The sequence below is a fragment of the Kogia breviceps genome, chromosome 10 (genome assembly GCF_026419965.1).
Source record: "Kogia breviceps isolate mKogBre1 chromosome 10, mKogBre1 haplotype 1, whole genome shotgun sequence".
Lineage (NCBI taxonomy): Eukaryota > Metazoa > Chordata > Mammalia > Artiodactyla > Physeteridae > Kogia > Kogia breviceps.
The window spans coordinates 84,180,933-84,195,153 of NC_081319.1; the positions used below are offsets into that span (position 1 = coordinate 84,180,933).

The window sequence follows — 14,221 nt, forward strand, 5'->3', positions numbered from 1 at the left end:
GAGTGCCAGCCTGTGCAGGGAGCTGGATGAGCAAGCCTGAATCACAAAGGGGACCTACATATTTTATTAGGAAGAGAAGGACAAGTTTTCCACAGGTACGCCCAGTGGAGCAGGTTATACCAGTTATACGTACAAAATGTATGACAAACTAAAGGGGCACAGACCAAAGGTTGAAGAGAATGGGATGAGGTTATTCTAGAATCATACTATGCAAACTGTGGTCCATGGACCAGCAGCAGCAGCAGCAGCCAAGAGCTTGTTAGAAATGCAGAATTGCAAGGGCTTCCCTGGTGGCGCAGTGGTTGGGAGTCCGCCTGCCGATGCAGGGGACGCGGGTTCGTGCCCTGGTCGGGGAGGATCCCGCATGCCGCGGAGCGGCTGGGCCCGTGGGCCGTGGTCGCTGGGCCTGCGCGTCCGGAGCCTGTGCTCCGCGGCGGGGGAGGCCACAGCAGTGAGAGGCCCGCGTACCACAAAAAAAAAAAAAAAAAAAAAAGCAGAATTGCAGGGCCCACCTTAGACCCCCTAATTCAGAACCTGCAATTTAACAAGTTCCCCAGATAGTGTGTAGGCACAGCAAAGTTTGAAAAGCACTGTCTAAGATTTCTTGAGGAAGAAGAGCTCGAAAGGCATTAATGAATATGAGGGGAAAGGTAAGGCAAGCCTCAGGTGGTCCCCTAAGAGAATAGGGCCGGTTGGGGAGAAAGGTTTTATTTTGAAGCACCCTGGATTGAATGGGCGAAGAAGCAGGCGGGTTGACTCTGGCTGGGAGCCCCGAATGTAGGAATAAGGAGAATAGCACAGGTGGGCCTGAGGTCGCCAGATATAAGGACTGGTCGCTGCCGTGTGACACCAGCTCCACCATTCCCCGCTATAGTCTCATTCGCCCCTACCTCCCATTCCAGGCCTTCTCTAGATTTTCACTCGCAGTAGCCTGACCAGTCGTACCTCGCCTAGTTAGGTTTGACTTGGCCTAGCTCGGTTGCTAAGGCCCGGAGCTTCCCGGTTGCGGGGGTGTGGCGGGTGAGCGTGTGGGGGAAATGACGTCACGTCCAAAAGGCGGGCTAACCAGACTTCTCCCTCCTCCCGATTGGCTGCCAGGATTTTAACTAGATTCGCTGTCTCGCGGGCTCCAGGGTTAGCTGTCAGTGTCTCTGTCCAGCTGTCCCCTGCCCAGCCCCCCGACCGTCCTCTCCGCCTGAGGCAAGACTCCGAGGACAGTACCTCAGTAGCACTTACCTTCGGAAGGAGAGGTGATTCCAAGGGTCCGGCTATTGCCGCCAGGCGAGGCGCCTCAACCGCCCAGGTACTTTTTGACTCGATCGGTGTCCGTAGTTGGGACGGCTACCCAAGCCGCAGGGAATTGTGGAACTTATAGTTCTGGGTTAGTTCGGGGTTGGAACGGAGGCTCGAACCGGGAAAGGAATCTAAATAAGATTCCTGCCAATGACATTGTTTTTATTTATTTTTTAAAATCAGGTGCGGACCTGAACCTAGTCCATCCCTTTCTGACCAAAACTGTTTACCCACATTGGAAGGGACCAGGCACCTAAATGGAGACGCCACCAGTCAATCCAGTGGGAGAGAAGGACACCTCTCAAGCGCAACAACAATGGGAAAAGAACCTTGATTTAACTACTCACATTAGGCAGCAGCCCCGAGACCCTCCTACTGAAATCCTTGAGCTGAGAGTGAGCCCAGATCCAGACAGCCAAATTCTAGAGAGTCCTCAAGAAACTGAAAATCTGGCCACTGGACTTGAAGGAGACTCTGATAAGTCTCATGGATCAGCCAGTGAGGTGCCAGAGCCCCTTCAAGACTCTGATCTCTGGTACTGTCCGGATGGGAGCTTTATCAAGAAGATCATAATCCGTGGCCATGGCTTGGACAAACCCAAGCTGGGCTCCCGCTGCCGGGTACAGGCTTTTGGATTTACTTTGGGGTCAGGGCTGCCAGAGGGCTGGACGGAGCTAACTATGGGTTTAGGCCCATGGAGGGAAGAAACCTGGGGGGAGCTCATAGAGAAATGCTTGGAGTCCATGTGTCAAGGCGAGCAGGCAGAGCTTCAGCTCCCTGGGCGCTCTGGACCTCCTGTCAGGCTCACACTGGCCTCCTTCACCCAGGGCCGGGACTCCTGGGAACTGGAGGCCACTGAGAAGGAGGCCCTGGCCAGGGAAGAACGTGCAAGAGGCACAGAATTATTCCGAGCTGGGAACCCTGAATCGGCTGCCCGATGCTATGGACGGGCTCTTCGGCTCTTGCTGACTTTACCCCCACCTGGCTCTCCGGAACGAACTGTCCTTCATGCCAACCTGGCTGCCTGTCAGTTGCTGCTAGGGCAGCCCCATTTGGCAGCCCAGAGTTGTGACCGGGTTCTGGAACGGGAGCCTGGCCATTTAAAGGCCTTGTACCGAAGGGGGGTTGCCCAGGCTGCTCTTGGGAACCTGGAAAAAGCAACTGCTGACCTCAAGAAGGTGCTGGTGGTAGACCCAAAAAACCGGGCAGCCCAGGAGGAGCTGGGAAAGGTGATCATTCAGGGAAAGAAACAGGATGCAGGGCTGGCTCAGGGGCTGCGCAAGATGTTTGGCTGATTAAAAGTTAAACCTTAAAAGAAACAGGAACCTGTCAAGTGTGGTCGATGCTGTGCGATTTGGGGGGTGGGGGTGGGGGGGCCCAGAGGGAGGGTTTCACCCATATCCCACTCCCAGCTTTTTGCCTTCCTAGGGAAGGTAGCAGTGGTCTCAGTGTCCCTCTTTACCCTTTTACCGTTAAAAAGCCATATGGTCACGTGTGCTATGTTTTGCGGGGCTTATCCATCTCCGAAGATGAATAGAAGCCGTCTACACTTCTAAATTTAGGACACGCTGGGGGAGACGACGGAACTTCAAAACCATGGAGCTACATTTCCTAGGCGCTTTCTGGCTGGGTCCTGTTTGGCGCATGCGCAAATTTCACTGCCCGGTGCTGCGAGGGTGCTAGCCTCCTGCCGCACTCCCATTGGCCCGACCTGTACAGCCTCCTCTTCTATTGACTCATGTGCTCAGTGCCCAGGTCTCTTACTGGTCGGTAGAGCTTCCGGAACGCCCCCTTTTTTTAAAGAGCCAACTGATTAGTTGATGATGGGGAGAGGCGGGCCTTGGGAGCCGTCTCATGGTTCGGGGGGCGGGGGGAAAGATGGCGGAGCTGATGCTCCTCAGCGAGATTGCGGACCCGACGCGCTTTTTCACCGACAATTTGCTGAGCCCGGAGGACTGGGGTGCGCAGAGTGAGGCCTCGGGGAGGGGAGAGGGCTGTGGCGTACTGTGACCCTGAGGCACGCAGGAGGAAGCGGAGGCCCAAAGAGGAAGGCTGGGCAAATACGGAATGCACCATCTGAAGGAGGGCGGAACGGGAGGCTAGTTGTGCTTTCGGGGGATGCGGGAGTTGGGGAAGACCTTCGCTCCTGCGGAAATATGGAGTTGTTCCGGGGTCGGGGAGGGAGGGGCTGCAGTTCTTTGCCTATATCACTTTTCAAGTGGGCGGGCGGTGGGTCTGGCCGAGCCGAGCCAATGAGGGATGGGTCGAGGGCTTTGTGTGGATCCGAAGGCTGCGCTACCGGAAGACCCCCCGACCCTCCGCACCTCTTGCAGACAGCACCTTATACGCCGGCCTGGATGAAGTGGCCGAGGAGCAGACGCAGCTCTTCCTTTGCCCGGAGCAGGATGTCCCGGTATCGCTCCCCAGCCTGGTCTTTTACGCTTGGTGGGTGAGGGTGGTCGCAGAACCAGGACTCATCCCCAGGCCTGAGCTAATCTGGAGCCACTCCTTCATCCTCACACTCCTGCCATCTAATATCCTCCCTTATTCAGTTTGGCAGTAGTTCCCTGGACTTGGGGATGGATGTCAGCCCTCCTGAACCCCCCTGGGACTCTCTGCCTATCTTCCCAGGTAAGCTACCCTCTGTGTGTCATTCCCTCATCCAGAAACCCTGATCTTCCGTTGTTTCCCAGAAACTGCATTTTCTTTTATCCTCACGCATCCTCCACCTGATTGCCTGTGTACTCTTCTCCCTCTTTGATTCTTTATATGTGTTCGTTCCCCCTTGCCCTAGTGAGGGGTCCTTACCCCATAATCTTAGGCACTTTTTGGACTCTTGTCAGGCTCTGCTTGCAGGTTATTTTCTAACCCCTTTCTCTCCAGATCTTCAGGTGAAGTCTGAGCCATCCTCTCCCTGCTCTTCCTCCTCCCTCAGCTCTGAATCGTCGCGTCTTTCTACAGAGCCCTCCAGCCAGGTGAGTGTCATCTCCCTCCTACTGTCTGTGGCAGGGACTCAGCTCCCTTGACTTCACCTATAGACGCTGAGGGAATGATTTGTGTGCTGTGAGTCATGGGGTGTTGGTGGGGGGGCTTCTTTTCTGCCTTTGCTATTTCTTTTATATCCTCATTTTTCACATTTCCATTCTTCGGTTGTCTAGAATTGAAGGTGGAGTTTTTTAATATACAGAGAAATGTGGCAGCCATGGGAGGCCTGGGAAGAAGAGAGTTGTTAACTGCTGAGAATTCTGGAACTGTTCTTTTCCAAGTTGTCCACTCTAAGGCAATATTTGAAATCATGAGACTTCATCACCCCTCCCAAGAATAAAATAGAAAGAGAGAACAAGGGGCCAGACACAGCCTAGGGAGATGCTGAGTATGAATGTCAAGTAATTGGTGGTTTGTAAGCTCGAAAGCTTTTGTTCTTGCTCTTACTCTCAACACGTCCTTTGTTTTCGTTCCTTGTTTCTGTCCCCCCTGCTTTACCCCCACTCTTACCCAGGCCTCTGGTGTAGGGGAGGTGCTGGTCGTGAAGTCAGAGTCCTTGGCACCCTCACTCTGCCTCCTGGGAGATGATCCAACATCCCCATTTGAAACCATCCAGATCAATGTGGGTCCCACCTCTGATGATCCCTCAGGTAATAACAGCCTGCACCATCCTCGGGCTTTACCAAGGTAGAGTGTATGTATGCGTGTACATACGTGCATACGCATGTGTGTATGGGAAGCGGAGTGCAGTCAGCAGGATGAGGAGGAGAAGGTGGGGAGGAGAAATGGCAGATAACCAGGAGAGAGGCCAGGAGCAGGAGGGAGGATTTCAGGAAATCACAGCCAGGGAAGCACGGAAGAAATGGGGATGATTTTTTTTTTCTTTTCTTTTCCTATTCACCTGTTGTGTGATTTAACTTCCTGTTGCTTTGCATAAACTTTCAGACAGGTTAGGGCATTTTTATCTATGTGATTTTTTTCCCCTGAAGGTTTTATTATAAACATTTTCAAACATACAGAATAGTTGGAATACCATATACCCAACTTCTGGATTCTACAAGAAACGTTATTTGTGCTATTTTGAAAAGCGTTATTGAGTTTAGTTACTCTTATATGTTTATTGAGCAGCTACTCCATGCCAGATACTGGACAGGGTGCTGGAGTTGGCAAAGGTGACGAACACGTTACCACCACACTGACTTGAGGCTCCTGTAGTGTGGTGGGGGGAAGAAAGCCAAGCAAGGTATGCTAATTCTAGGGTAGAGACTGTCACAGGCGCCCTGAAAGCTCACAAGAGGGGGCCTCTCACCCGATTGGGGCTGGCTCAAGGGTGTACTCTTGGCGGAGAGGTTTCCTGAGCCGAGTTTCAAAGGACACATAGGAATTAGCCAGAAGAAGAACGTGGACACTGGTTGTGTTTATAAGGAACCTGCATCTCTTTAGAGAGGACTTGAGGAGGGGGAGTAGAGAAGGGCCAGGAGATACAGAGGCTGCAGGGCCAGGTAGGAACCCTGCTAAGGGACTCTTAGCTTTTCTCCTGTGGGCAGTTGGGAGCCTTTGAAGAGTCAAGCAGGAGAGCAATATGATTAGGAAGAGGACTCTGGTGGCACAGTAGAGAGCAGGTTACAGAGACACAGGGCTGGAGGCAGAAAGAGGACCAAGAAAGAGGTTCATGCGGTTAATCAAGTAAGAAACTCAGCTGCTGAGAAGAAGGCAGACTTGAGGAAGCATGAATTCGAATGGATGAGTGCAGTGAGCCACCCTGGGCGTTGAAGAGAGATAGGGGTGAAAGAGTGTGCCTGGGTTCCTGGCTAGGGCAGCCACCCGGCGGGTGAGGGTACCGATCACTGGATGGAGACTGCAGGAGCAGGAGCCCCCTGGTCAGGGAGCATGGTGAATTCAGCGTGGGACATGTGGATCATTGATTTCAAAGCGACTTCAGGGTTTCCTAGCACCACCTCCCTTTGGTTGAACTTTAACCAGAAGCTAGAAGGCAAGAGAGTCCCATGGTGCACTCCATTCATGTTTTCCCCCGGGGCCTCAGAGTAGGGCAGGGAAAGATGGAGAGTGGGTTTGGAGGGACAAACAGCTCATATCCAGCATACGATTAAATGTTACAAAGAGGACAAACAAAATAGGGATTGAAAAGTCTGTAACAGCGAGAAGATTATTGATGATTTTGCAAAGGATAGTGTTTTTGGAGTCAGATTCTCCCCTGGTATTTAGGTATTTTTTGAGGGCCTGTACTTTACCCATCACTTTGATAGACATGAAGCATAAGACATAGTCCTTGCTTTTGGAGAGTTTCATGAGGATTATAACACATGGTTAATAGCTCAAACAGTTGTCACCTCTGAGGAGGGGATCTGGGTGTCTGGTTGACAAGGAAGGGAATGAAATTCCCTTTTCACTGAATTCCCCTTCCTTCCTTTGGGATTTTGTATGATATGACTGTGTTACCTATCAAAATATATAAGTAGATATGAAATTTTGAAATAGCAGTATTGGCAATCATATAATTAAGTATCAAAATGCATGCTGTGGACGAGAGGTAGTAGCAGGCCATTGACCTTGGGGCTGAATCTGGCCCTCAGACGGGTTCACCTCCATGGGGCAATCAACAAGTCTTATAGATAGGTTTTGTTTGTTTGTTTGTTTTGTTTTGTTTTGTTATAGATAGGTTTAACAGAAGCCATGAAGGCTCAGAGGTGACTGAGCTTTGAAGGCTGACAGTAGGAAGGGAATCTGTATGAAGGGACAAGCAGTGAGCCCTGTTTAAGGCCAGTTGAATTTGGGTGAACGGTGAGGCATGAGAATGGAAGTGACCAGCAGGCAGCTTGGGAGTCAGGGTCAGGGTGCAGGGGAGCAGTCAAGGGTAGAGATGCAGACTGGGCGGGTGTCAGTGTGGTGATGCGTGATCGCGCTGGGCCAGGATGAGGTAGAAATCCAGCCAGACGGGAATCTGGGCCCGTACAAATGCTGCCGAACCCCCCTGCTTGGGCCTCCTCCGTGTGAAAGGACCAGATGTGTGAGGAAGGAGGGAGAAGCGCAAGGACAGCCTTGAGGGAAACTGAGCCGTGGTGAAAGCGGCTGCTAGGGACCACGGAGGGAGAAAGGGAGTCCTGGGTAAAGAGGTAGGAGGAGAGGCAGCAGATTAGCAGTTCCACAGCACCCCTCCTCTGGATTGCCCTCCTGGGCCAGAAGAGTTCTCCTTGCAGGTACAAGGAGAAATGACCATGTCTCCCATTTCCCCATCGTAGCCCTCTTCTCCTTCAGTGTTTGTCTGATATCCAGGTCTTTGTCTCATCCTATTGTCCCGCAGATGTCCAGATTAAGATAGAGCCTGTCTCTCCATCTTCCTCCATCAACTCGGAGGCTTCCCTGCTCTCTGCGGAGTCCCCCAACCAGGTGCGCATCCACTTCCTTCCTCCCTCCAGCACGCCGGTGCGTTCCCTCTGACTCTCAGAGGTGTGAGAGCTTTCTCTTCTTCAGCTCCGTCTCCTCAGCATTCCTCCTGACTCACATATCTTCTGGAATGCCCCACGTAGGCTTTTATAGGAGAGGAGGTACTGGAAGTGAAGACAGAGTCCCCATCCCCTCAAGGGTGTCTCTTGCGGGATGTCTCAGGCCCCCCACTTGGAGCTGTCCAGATCAGCATGGGCCTGTCCTCTGATGGCTCCTCAGGTAATGAGGCCTCCTGACACCTGGAGTCCCTCGCAAGAGGCCTATAGCCCTGACATTTCTTCTTCCTTCCTTTCACTTTCAGGCAAACCCCTGCCCGCCCGGAAGCCACCACTGCAGCCCAAACCTGTGGTGATAACCACTGTCCCGATGCCACCGAGAGCTGTGCCTCCCAGCACCACTGTCCTGTTGCAGCCCCTTGTCCAGCCACCCCCAGGTACTAAAGAAGGAGAGAAGGAGGTGGCCTGGATTGACCTTCTCAGGGGGCTCACAGCCATTGAGCCTCCCGATGCTTGGGTGCTCAGGTGTGGGTGTGGACGCAAGGAACCCACCTGACTTCCAGCTCTCTGACCTCCTTCTCCTGTCCGCCTGCCCCAGTGTCCCCGGTTGTTCTCATCCAAGGTGCTATTCGAGTCCAGCCTGAGGGACTGACCCCCCCTGCTCCACGGCCTGAGAGGAAGAGCATTGTTCCAGCTCCTATGCCTGGGAACTCCTGCCCGCCTGAGGTGGATGTAAGCATTTACTGGGGAGGAGAGGAGTAGGGCTAGTAATGGGAAGGGAAGAGAACTGTCGTGGGAGAGAACTGTGGAGTGAGAAGGGAGCAGAAAGTGAGGAAGCAGGCCCGTAAGATGATCCTGAAGGTTAGAGTGGACCTGTTTTATGTATGAGTGTCTACTTCATGTAGTTTTAGGATCCCTGGGTGTGCTCTCCCTGCAGGTGGAGAAGTGGGCGTGGTCTTAGTAAATCAAAGGCAGGGGAGCCATACTGTGTTATAGAAGAGGGAGGCTGCTTCCTAGGGGGAAAACCGGGTAAACTGCTCTCTAATTTTAGCAAGCTTCAACTTCGGGTCCTAAAAAGGAGAATTGAGAAGAAGGAAGACCACCCATCAAGGAGAGGAACTGAGGTTCCACCAAGAACCAGGATGGGGGAAGTTCCTCCTATAGTCTGACTTCTCTCAGCTCTGAGGAACAGGATTAGGGAGTGGTTGAGAGAAGGGCCCCTTCCCTGGAATGTTTTGGCAGAGAGGAAGAACCTCTCTGGCTCTGTAGGTAGAGGTTAGGAAGGCAGGAGAGGGGCCCGTGTGAGCTTTGGGTGCTCGGTCCCTGGAGTTGGAGGGTGTGATGCCCCTCTCCCGCCCCTCTTCCCCTCTCTCTCTGACCCTTTTGTGCCTAGGCAAAGCTGCTGAAGCGGCAGCAGCGAATGATCAAGAACCGGGAGTCAGCCTGTCAGTCCCGGAGGAAGAAGAAAGAGTATCTGCAGGGGCTGGAAGCTCGGCTGCAGGCGGTGCTGGCCGACAACCAGCAGCTCCGGCGGGAGAATGCTGCCCTCCGCCGGCGGCTGGAGGCCCTGCTGGCTGAGGTAAGACCCGGTGTCCTTGGGAGACCCATGGGGAGTACGGGCTGCTTGGGATGACTCCCCCTCTCTGGCTTCTCCCCTTCTCTGCATCTTAGAACAGCGAGCTCAAGTTAGGGTCTGGAAACAGGAAGGTGGTCTGCATCATGGTCTTCCTTCTCTTCATTGCCTTCAACTTCGGGCCTGTCAGGTGAGACCCTCGATGCCTCCCCAGAGCCTTCTGGGTGGAGCCCACTCCCCGGCTGCCTGATTGCCTGCTCTGGCACAGTCAGTTTCATTACTCGCACACAGACAGCTCCGGTGTCCTTGGCACTGATGGTGGGTGTATACAGTCAGTCCCTTCTTGTTCCCTCATTGTTCTCATAAGCGTTATGTCCTGGAGGAGATGGTGGTGAGAACATTGATAAAAATACTGACTATTAAGTGCTTAGTGAGTTCTGGGCCCTCAGTTAAGCACTCTCCTTTTCTCATGTTTTCTGGCTCGATGAGTAGGGACTGTTCTCATTCCGTCCTACAGATGAAGAGATTCAGTCTTGTAGCACAGATCGGAACCAGGTGGGCTATCTGTAGAGCCCTCCCTCTTAACTAGCCCCTCAGTAAAGCTGGAATTCTTCCTCGTGCTCTGTCCTTTCCTATCCACAGCATCAGTGAGCCTCCTCCAGCTCCCATCTCTCCTCGGATGAGCAGAGAGGAGCCTCGACCCCAGAGACATCTGCTGGAGTTCTCGGCGCAAGAGCCAGTTCACGGAGTCGAGCACCCCCAGCATCCCGCCCAGGGTCCCAAGGAGACCCAGCCCAGCTCCACGGGCCAGCCAAGTTTCAGGTGAGGAGAGGGCCCTCTCTCTTTTGAGTGTGTCTTCTCCCCCAGAGTTACCTTTCCTTTTGAGGGGAGCTGGAGTTGCTCTCTTGCCAGCATGACCTTCTCCGTTGGATGGGAGAGCACTGGGCAGCCTCAGGTCATTGCCTCGTCCCTGCCTCACTCCAGGAACCTGACAGCCTTCCCTGGGGGCACCAAGGAGCTGCTGCTGAGAGACCTGGACCAGCTCTTCCTCTCCTCTGATTGCCGGCACTTCAACCGAACCGAGTCCCTGAGGTGTGGGGCATTCACAACTGGGGCGTCCTCCCTCTTGTCCCGAGGCCCCTCCGCAGACGGCCTGGCTGTCCTTGTGTGCTGAAGCACCAGCTCTCCGTGCTCTCTCTCTTCCCTTCTATGTGTGGGCCAGGAGAGTGGGAGTCTTGGCCTGGCACAGAGGTTTTACCGGTCCTCTGCTTCCCCAGGCTTGCTGATGAGCTGAGTGGCTGGGTCCAGCGCCACCAGAGAGGCCGACGGAAGATGCCCCAGAGGCCCCAGGAGAGACAGGTAGGAGGGGGTGGGGCTGGTTCAAGGAAGGCCACTTGAAAACAAGGGCTGAATGTCCTGGGGCTGTTAAGTGGGCATCTTGTTATGGGGCTTTGGGGGCAGTAGGAGGGTGGGTGTGCGGCGGCGTCAGCTCCCAGGGGCTGTCTCTTTTCCCTTTTCCCTCCACCCTCTTCAAATCCTCAGATACTTCTCCTTCCAGAAGTCTCAGCTATGGAAGAAGTCGCCTCCAGTTAAGGCAGTCCCCACCCAACCCCCTGGGCCCCCAGAAAGGTGAGTCTTTTTTATTTAACAATAAAAAAGAAGATACGCACATACATACACCTGACCTCCCTCCACCTCTCCTCCTTGACTCTCAGGAAGTAGCTCCAAAATGTAAAAAGTTCTAAAGAGCTATACCCTCAGGAGCTGTCCTGTGCTCATCATCTTTGCCGCCAATGGCATGATGCTTCCCTTATCCCCTGGGGGTCTCCTGTCTTCCTCTCATTCTTTTCCCCCTTTCCCACTGGGAACTGGGTACTGGGCTTAGTTCCTCGCCAATCCCGTTTTCCTGCCCACCTAGGGATTCTGTGGGCCAGCTGCAGCTGTATCGCCAGCCAGACCGTTCGCAGCCAGAGTTCCTGGATGCAATTGACCGACGGGAAGACACATTTTATGTTGTCTCCTTCCGAAGGGTGAGTTTCTCCTCCTGGCCCCATCCCCATCGCCCTGGGTTCCCCAGCAGCCTGCCTGCAGGTTGAGGCTGTAGAGTAGGGCCGGGGAGCCTGTCAACATCTTTTCCTCCACCCTCCCCGCCTGACCCCTCTTTTTCCCAGGACCACTTGCTGCTCCCAGCCATCAGCCACAACAAGACCTCTCGGCCCAAGATGTCCCTGGTGATGCCCGCCATGGCCCCCAATGGTAATTCTTTCTCTGCCCGTGTGGGGAGGGGTCCTCAAATTGAGGAATAAGGAAGTTCCAGTGGGGAGACCCAGCACGAGGAGTTGAAGGGGGAGATGGGGACAGGCGCGGTAATTCTAGAGAGATGCTAGATGCATGGGTGAGAAGAAGCCAGAAATGACTGGAGAGAAAAAGGAAATGCAGGAGACTGCTGGGAGGAAGATGAGGGTGCGTGCGGGTCCTCCCTAGGTGAAGCTGATTAGGGTGTGCTGGGCAGAGGGCTGTGGGCTGGGAATCTGCCAGACTCTTCTTTTTTTTCTCTTGCTGTCCTCTCCTCTGTGACCTCACACTCATCAATGTCATTTTTTCCCCTACTTCCTTCCTTCTCCCTGCACCAACTCCCTCCCTCCCCTCTCATCCAACTCCCACTGGGGCTCTGCCTCCTCATCACTGCCCTTCCCTCCCTGTCCACCTCCACCGTTCTGACCCCTCCTCTCCGTCTGCCTCCCCCTCTCCTCTGCCTTGACTCTCCACTTCCCACAGAGACCCTGTCAGGCCGGGGGCCCCCGGGGGACTATGAGGAGATGATGCAGATCGAGTGTGAGGTCATGGACACCAGGGTGATTCACATCAAGACCTCCACGGTGCCCCCCTCGCTCCGAAAACAGCCGTCCTCAGCCCCGGGCAATGCCACAGGTGGCCCCTTGCCAGCTTCTGCAGCCAGCCAGGCCCACCGGGCCGCCCGTCAGCCCTCTACCTCAATCATCCCTGACCTCTACGACTCACACTGACTTAGAACTGGGGGGCAGGGGGCGGGGGCGACCAAATGGGACTCTTTCAAATTTTCCTGATCCCTGGGCTGGGGGCAATTGGTAAAGGAAAGACAGGGTATGGGGGTTAAGCTCTTATTTGGAGGTGGGGGGAAGTTTCCCTCTCTTCTCACCCCTTTTTGGAATATAGGGCTCCTCTCATTTCTGTGAACCCCGTGTCCCTCCTTCTTTCTTTGAGGGTGTTGAATGAGCTTAAGTTTTGGGGTAGGTGGACTCTTTATTCTTTTGTTTCTGTTTGGGGGGGCGGAGGTGGGAATTTAGTCCCCAGGCGGGACTAGGGAACTTTTTACATTTTGGAGCTACTTCCTGAGAGTCAAGGAGGAGAGGTGGAGGGAGGTCAGGTGTATGTATGTGCATATCTTCTTTTTTATTATTAAATAAACAACTTGGAGGGAGTTGAAGGAATGGTACCTGCCTAACTGGCTCATGACGGCGGGGAATTTGGGGGAAAGTGACTTGCGTAGGGCCAGTGTTCAGAGAATCAAGTACTGAAGACATGGCTGGCTCTGGGATGGGGTGGGTGTGCAGTGGATCTTGCAGAGCTCACGTCATCCCCTTATCCCCACCCCTGCACCGCGGGTGTGTCTGGTGTCGAGCGGGGGAGCGGGGGAGTGGGGGAGGGCTGTCCCATGGCGTGACAGGCTGGAGGATGCAGATCCCGGAATGTGTCTGAGTAAACAGGAAGGACAGGGGGCCCCATGCCCTTCGGGGTGAGCGTCCTCCCTGGGTCCTCTGCATTCTTGCAGGTTCTCCCCCATCTTGCTTTCCAAGACTAGCAGCTTGAACTAACAGTGGAGCTGGGGCCAGGGGCTGTGAGCCCAGAAAGGAGGAGCCACAGGGGAGAAGGGGGCAGTGTTTGGAGGGAAGGGGCACGTTGAGGAGCATCTCCTTAGCCCTAAACTGGAGGAAACTGAAACTTGAGAGTCCAATTGAAAGAAAAGGAGGAGCACGGGGCCGGCGGGAAAGGCTGTGTTTTCTAATTAGGAGGAAGGGGAACAGGGCGACGGGTGAGGAGCCGAGTCTCACTCAGCCTGGGGGGGGATCCCCATCAGCAGCTCCTGTCCAGCAGCACCACGGGCCTGGCCCTGCAGGAGTATCCTGGGTCAGCGGGAGGGTGTGGGTTAGGCCTGGGCTCAACGCCCAGGTGGCTGGACTGGGGCTGCCCGGGCCACAAGCCGAGGGCTGAAAGCGGGAAGAACCTCACGTGTTCAGCCAGGCTCCCCCGCTTCCCCATTACTGTGTTTGGGGTGAAAACAGACCAAGTAACTATGGCAACCTGGAACCTAGGGCCCCCAGGAACTAGGCCTCTCCTCCCTCCAGAGGGCAGCCCTGGCTCCTCCGCCAGCACTTTCTGTCCCAAGGTCCCTCGAGCTGTTTCCAGCCTTATCCAGGCAGTGAGTGCAAGGAGAACAGGGATTTTGGAGGCAGAGCACCTGAGTTGGAGTCCCTGCTTTGCCTTTTGTTAGTGGGTGTCCTTGGTAGGTGACAAACACTCTGAGCCTTAGTTTCCTCATCTGTAAAATGGGTAGTCCTACCTACTTCTCAGGGTTGATATGGGGAGGAAAGATGATGTGCAGGGTGCCTGGTCCTTAGTGGACACACCTTTCTCTCCTCCCCTGCTTCTTTCTCCCCCCATTTACATTGTCCTTTTCTCCTCAGTTCCACTTTTCTCCCATCTGGGTCCATCACTGTTTCATCGTCCCATCGCTTTTTCTCTTTCCTGACCCCAGCTCAGGAAAGTGCTTGAAGTACTGGTATCTCAGACTGGGGGCTCTGGGGTGGGGCATACAGCTCCTCTGGCTTAGTGGCAAGGGACAGCTGGTACCGTGGTGTGAACCGGGAGT

At 54.2% G+C, this 14,221-nt stretch overlaps 2 protein-coding genes across 3 annotated transcripts; both read left to right on the plus strand.

Annotated features, from left to right (window-relative positions):
- Positions 1–2,612, plus strand: FKBPL (FKBP prolyl isomerase like). Of its 2 annotated transcripts, XM_067043156.1 has the most exons (3): positions 1–95; positions 1,134–1,303; positions 1,477–2,612. In XM_067043156.1, exon 3 carries the CDS (start codon positions 1,551–1,553, stop codon positions 2,586–2,588), a length of 1,038 nt encoding a protein of 345 aa, XP_066899257.1. In that variant the 5' UTR covers positions 1–95; positions 1,134–1,303; positions 1,477–1,550; the 3' UTR covers positions 2,589–2,612. The 2 variants fall into 2 exon arrangements, with proteins under 2 accessions (XP_066899257.1, XP_058934168.1); XM_059078185.2 differs by lacking the exon at positions 1–95 and having other exon boundaries at positions 1,104–1,303.
- Positions 2,613–3,142: 530 nt separating this feature from the next.
- On the plus strand, positions 3,143–12,334 carry ATF6B (activating transcription factor 6 beta). Its single transcript, XM_059078171.2, is given in 19 exon segments — positions 3,143–3,253; positions 3,627–3,706; positions 3,846–3,924; positions 4,177–4,268; positions 4,793–4,928; positions 7,601–7,686; positions 7,827–7,962; positions 8,045–8,176; positions 8,338–8,471; positions 9,133–9,318; positions 9,411–9,502; positions 9,955–10,134; positions 10,297–10,404; positions 10,590–10,671; positions 10,871–10,941; positions 11,231–11,342; positions 11,484–11,568; positions 12,091–12,297; positions 12,300–12,334. Coding segments are annotated over 19 exon segments (2,124 nt in total). The 5' UTR covers positions 3,143–3,147; the 3' UTR covers positions 12,320–12,334.
- The last annotated feature ends 1,887 nt before the right edge of the window (positions 12,335–14,221 follow it).

What these genes read in the sequence shown, in the direction of transcription:
- FKBPL (XM_067043156.1), top strand. Translation starts at nt 1,551, where the DNA reads ATGGAGACGCCACCAGTCAATCCAGTGGGAGAGAAGGACACCTCTCAA.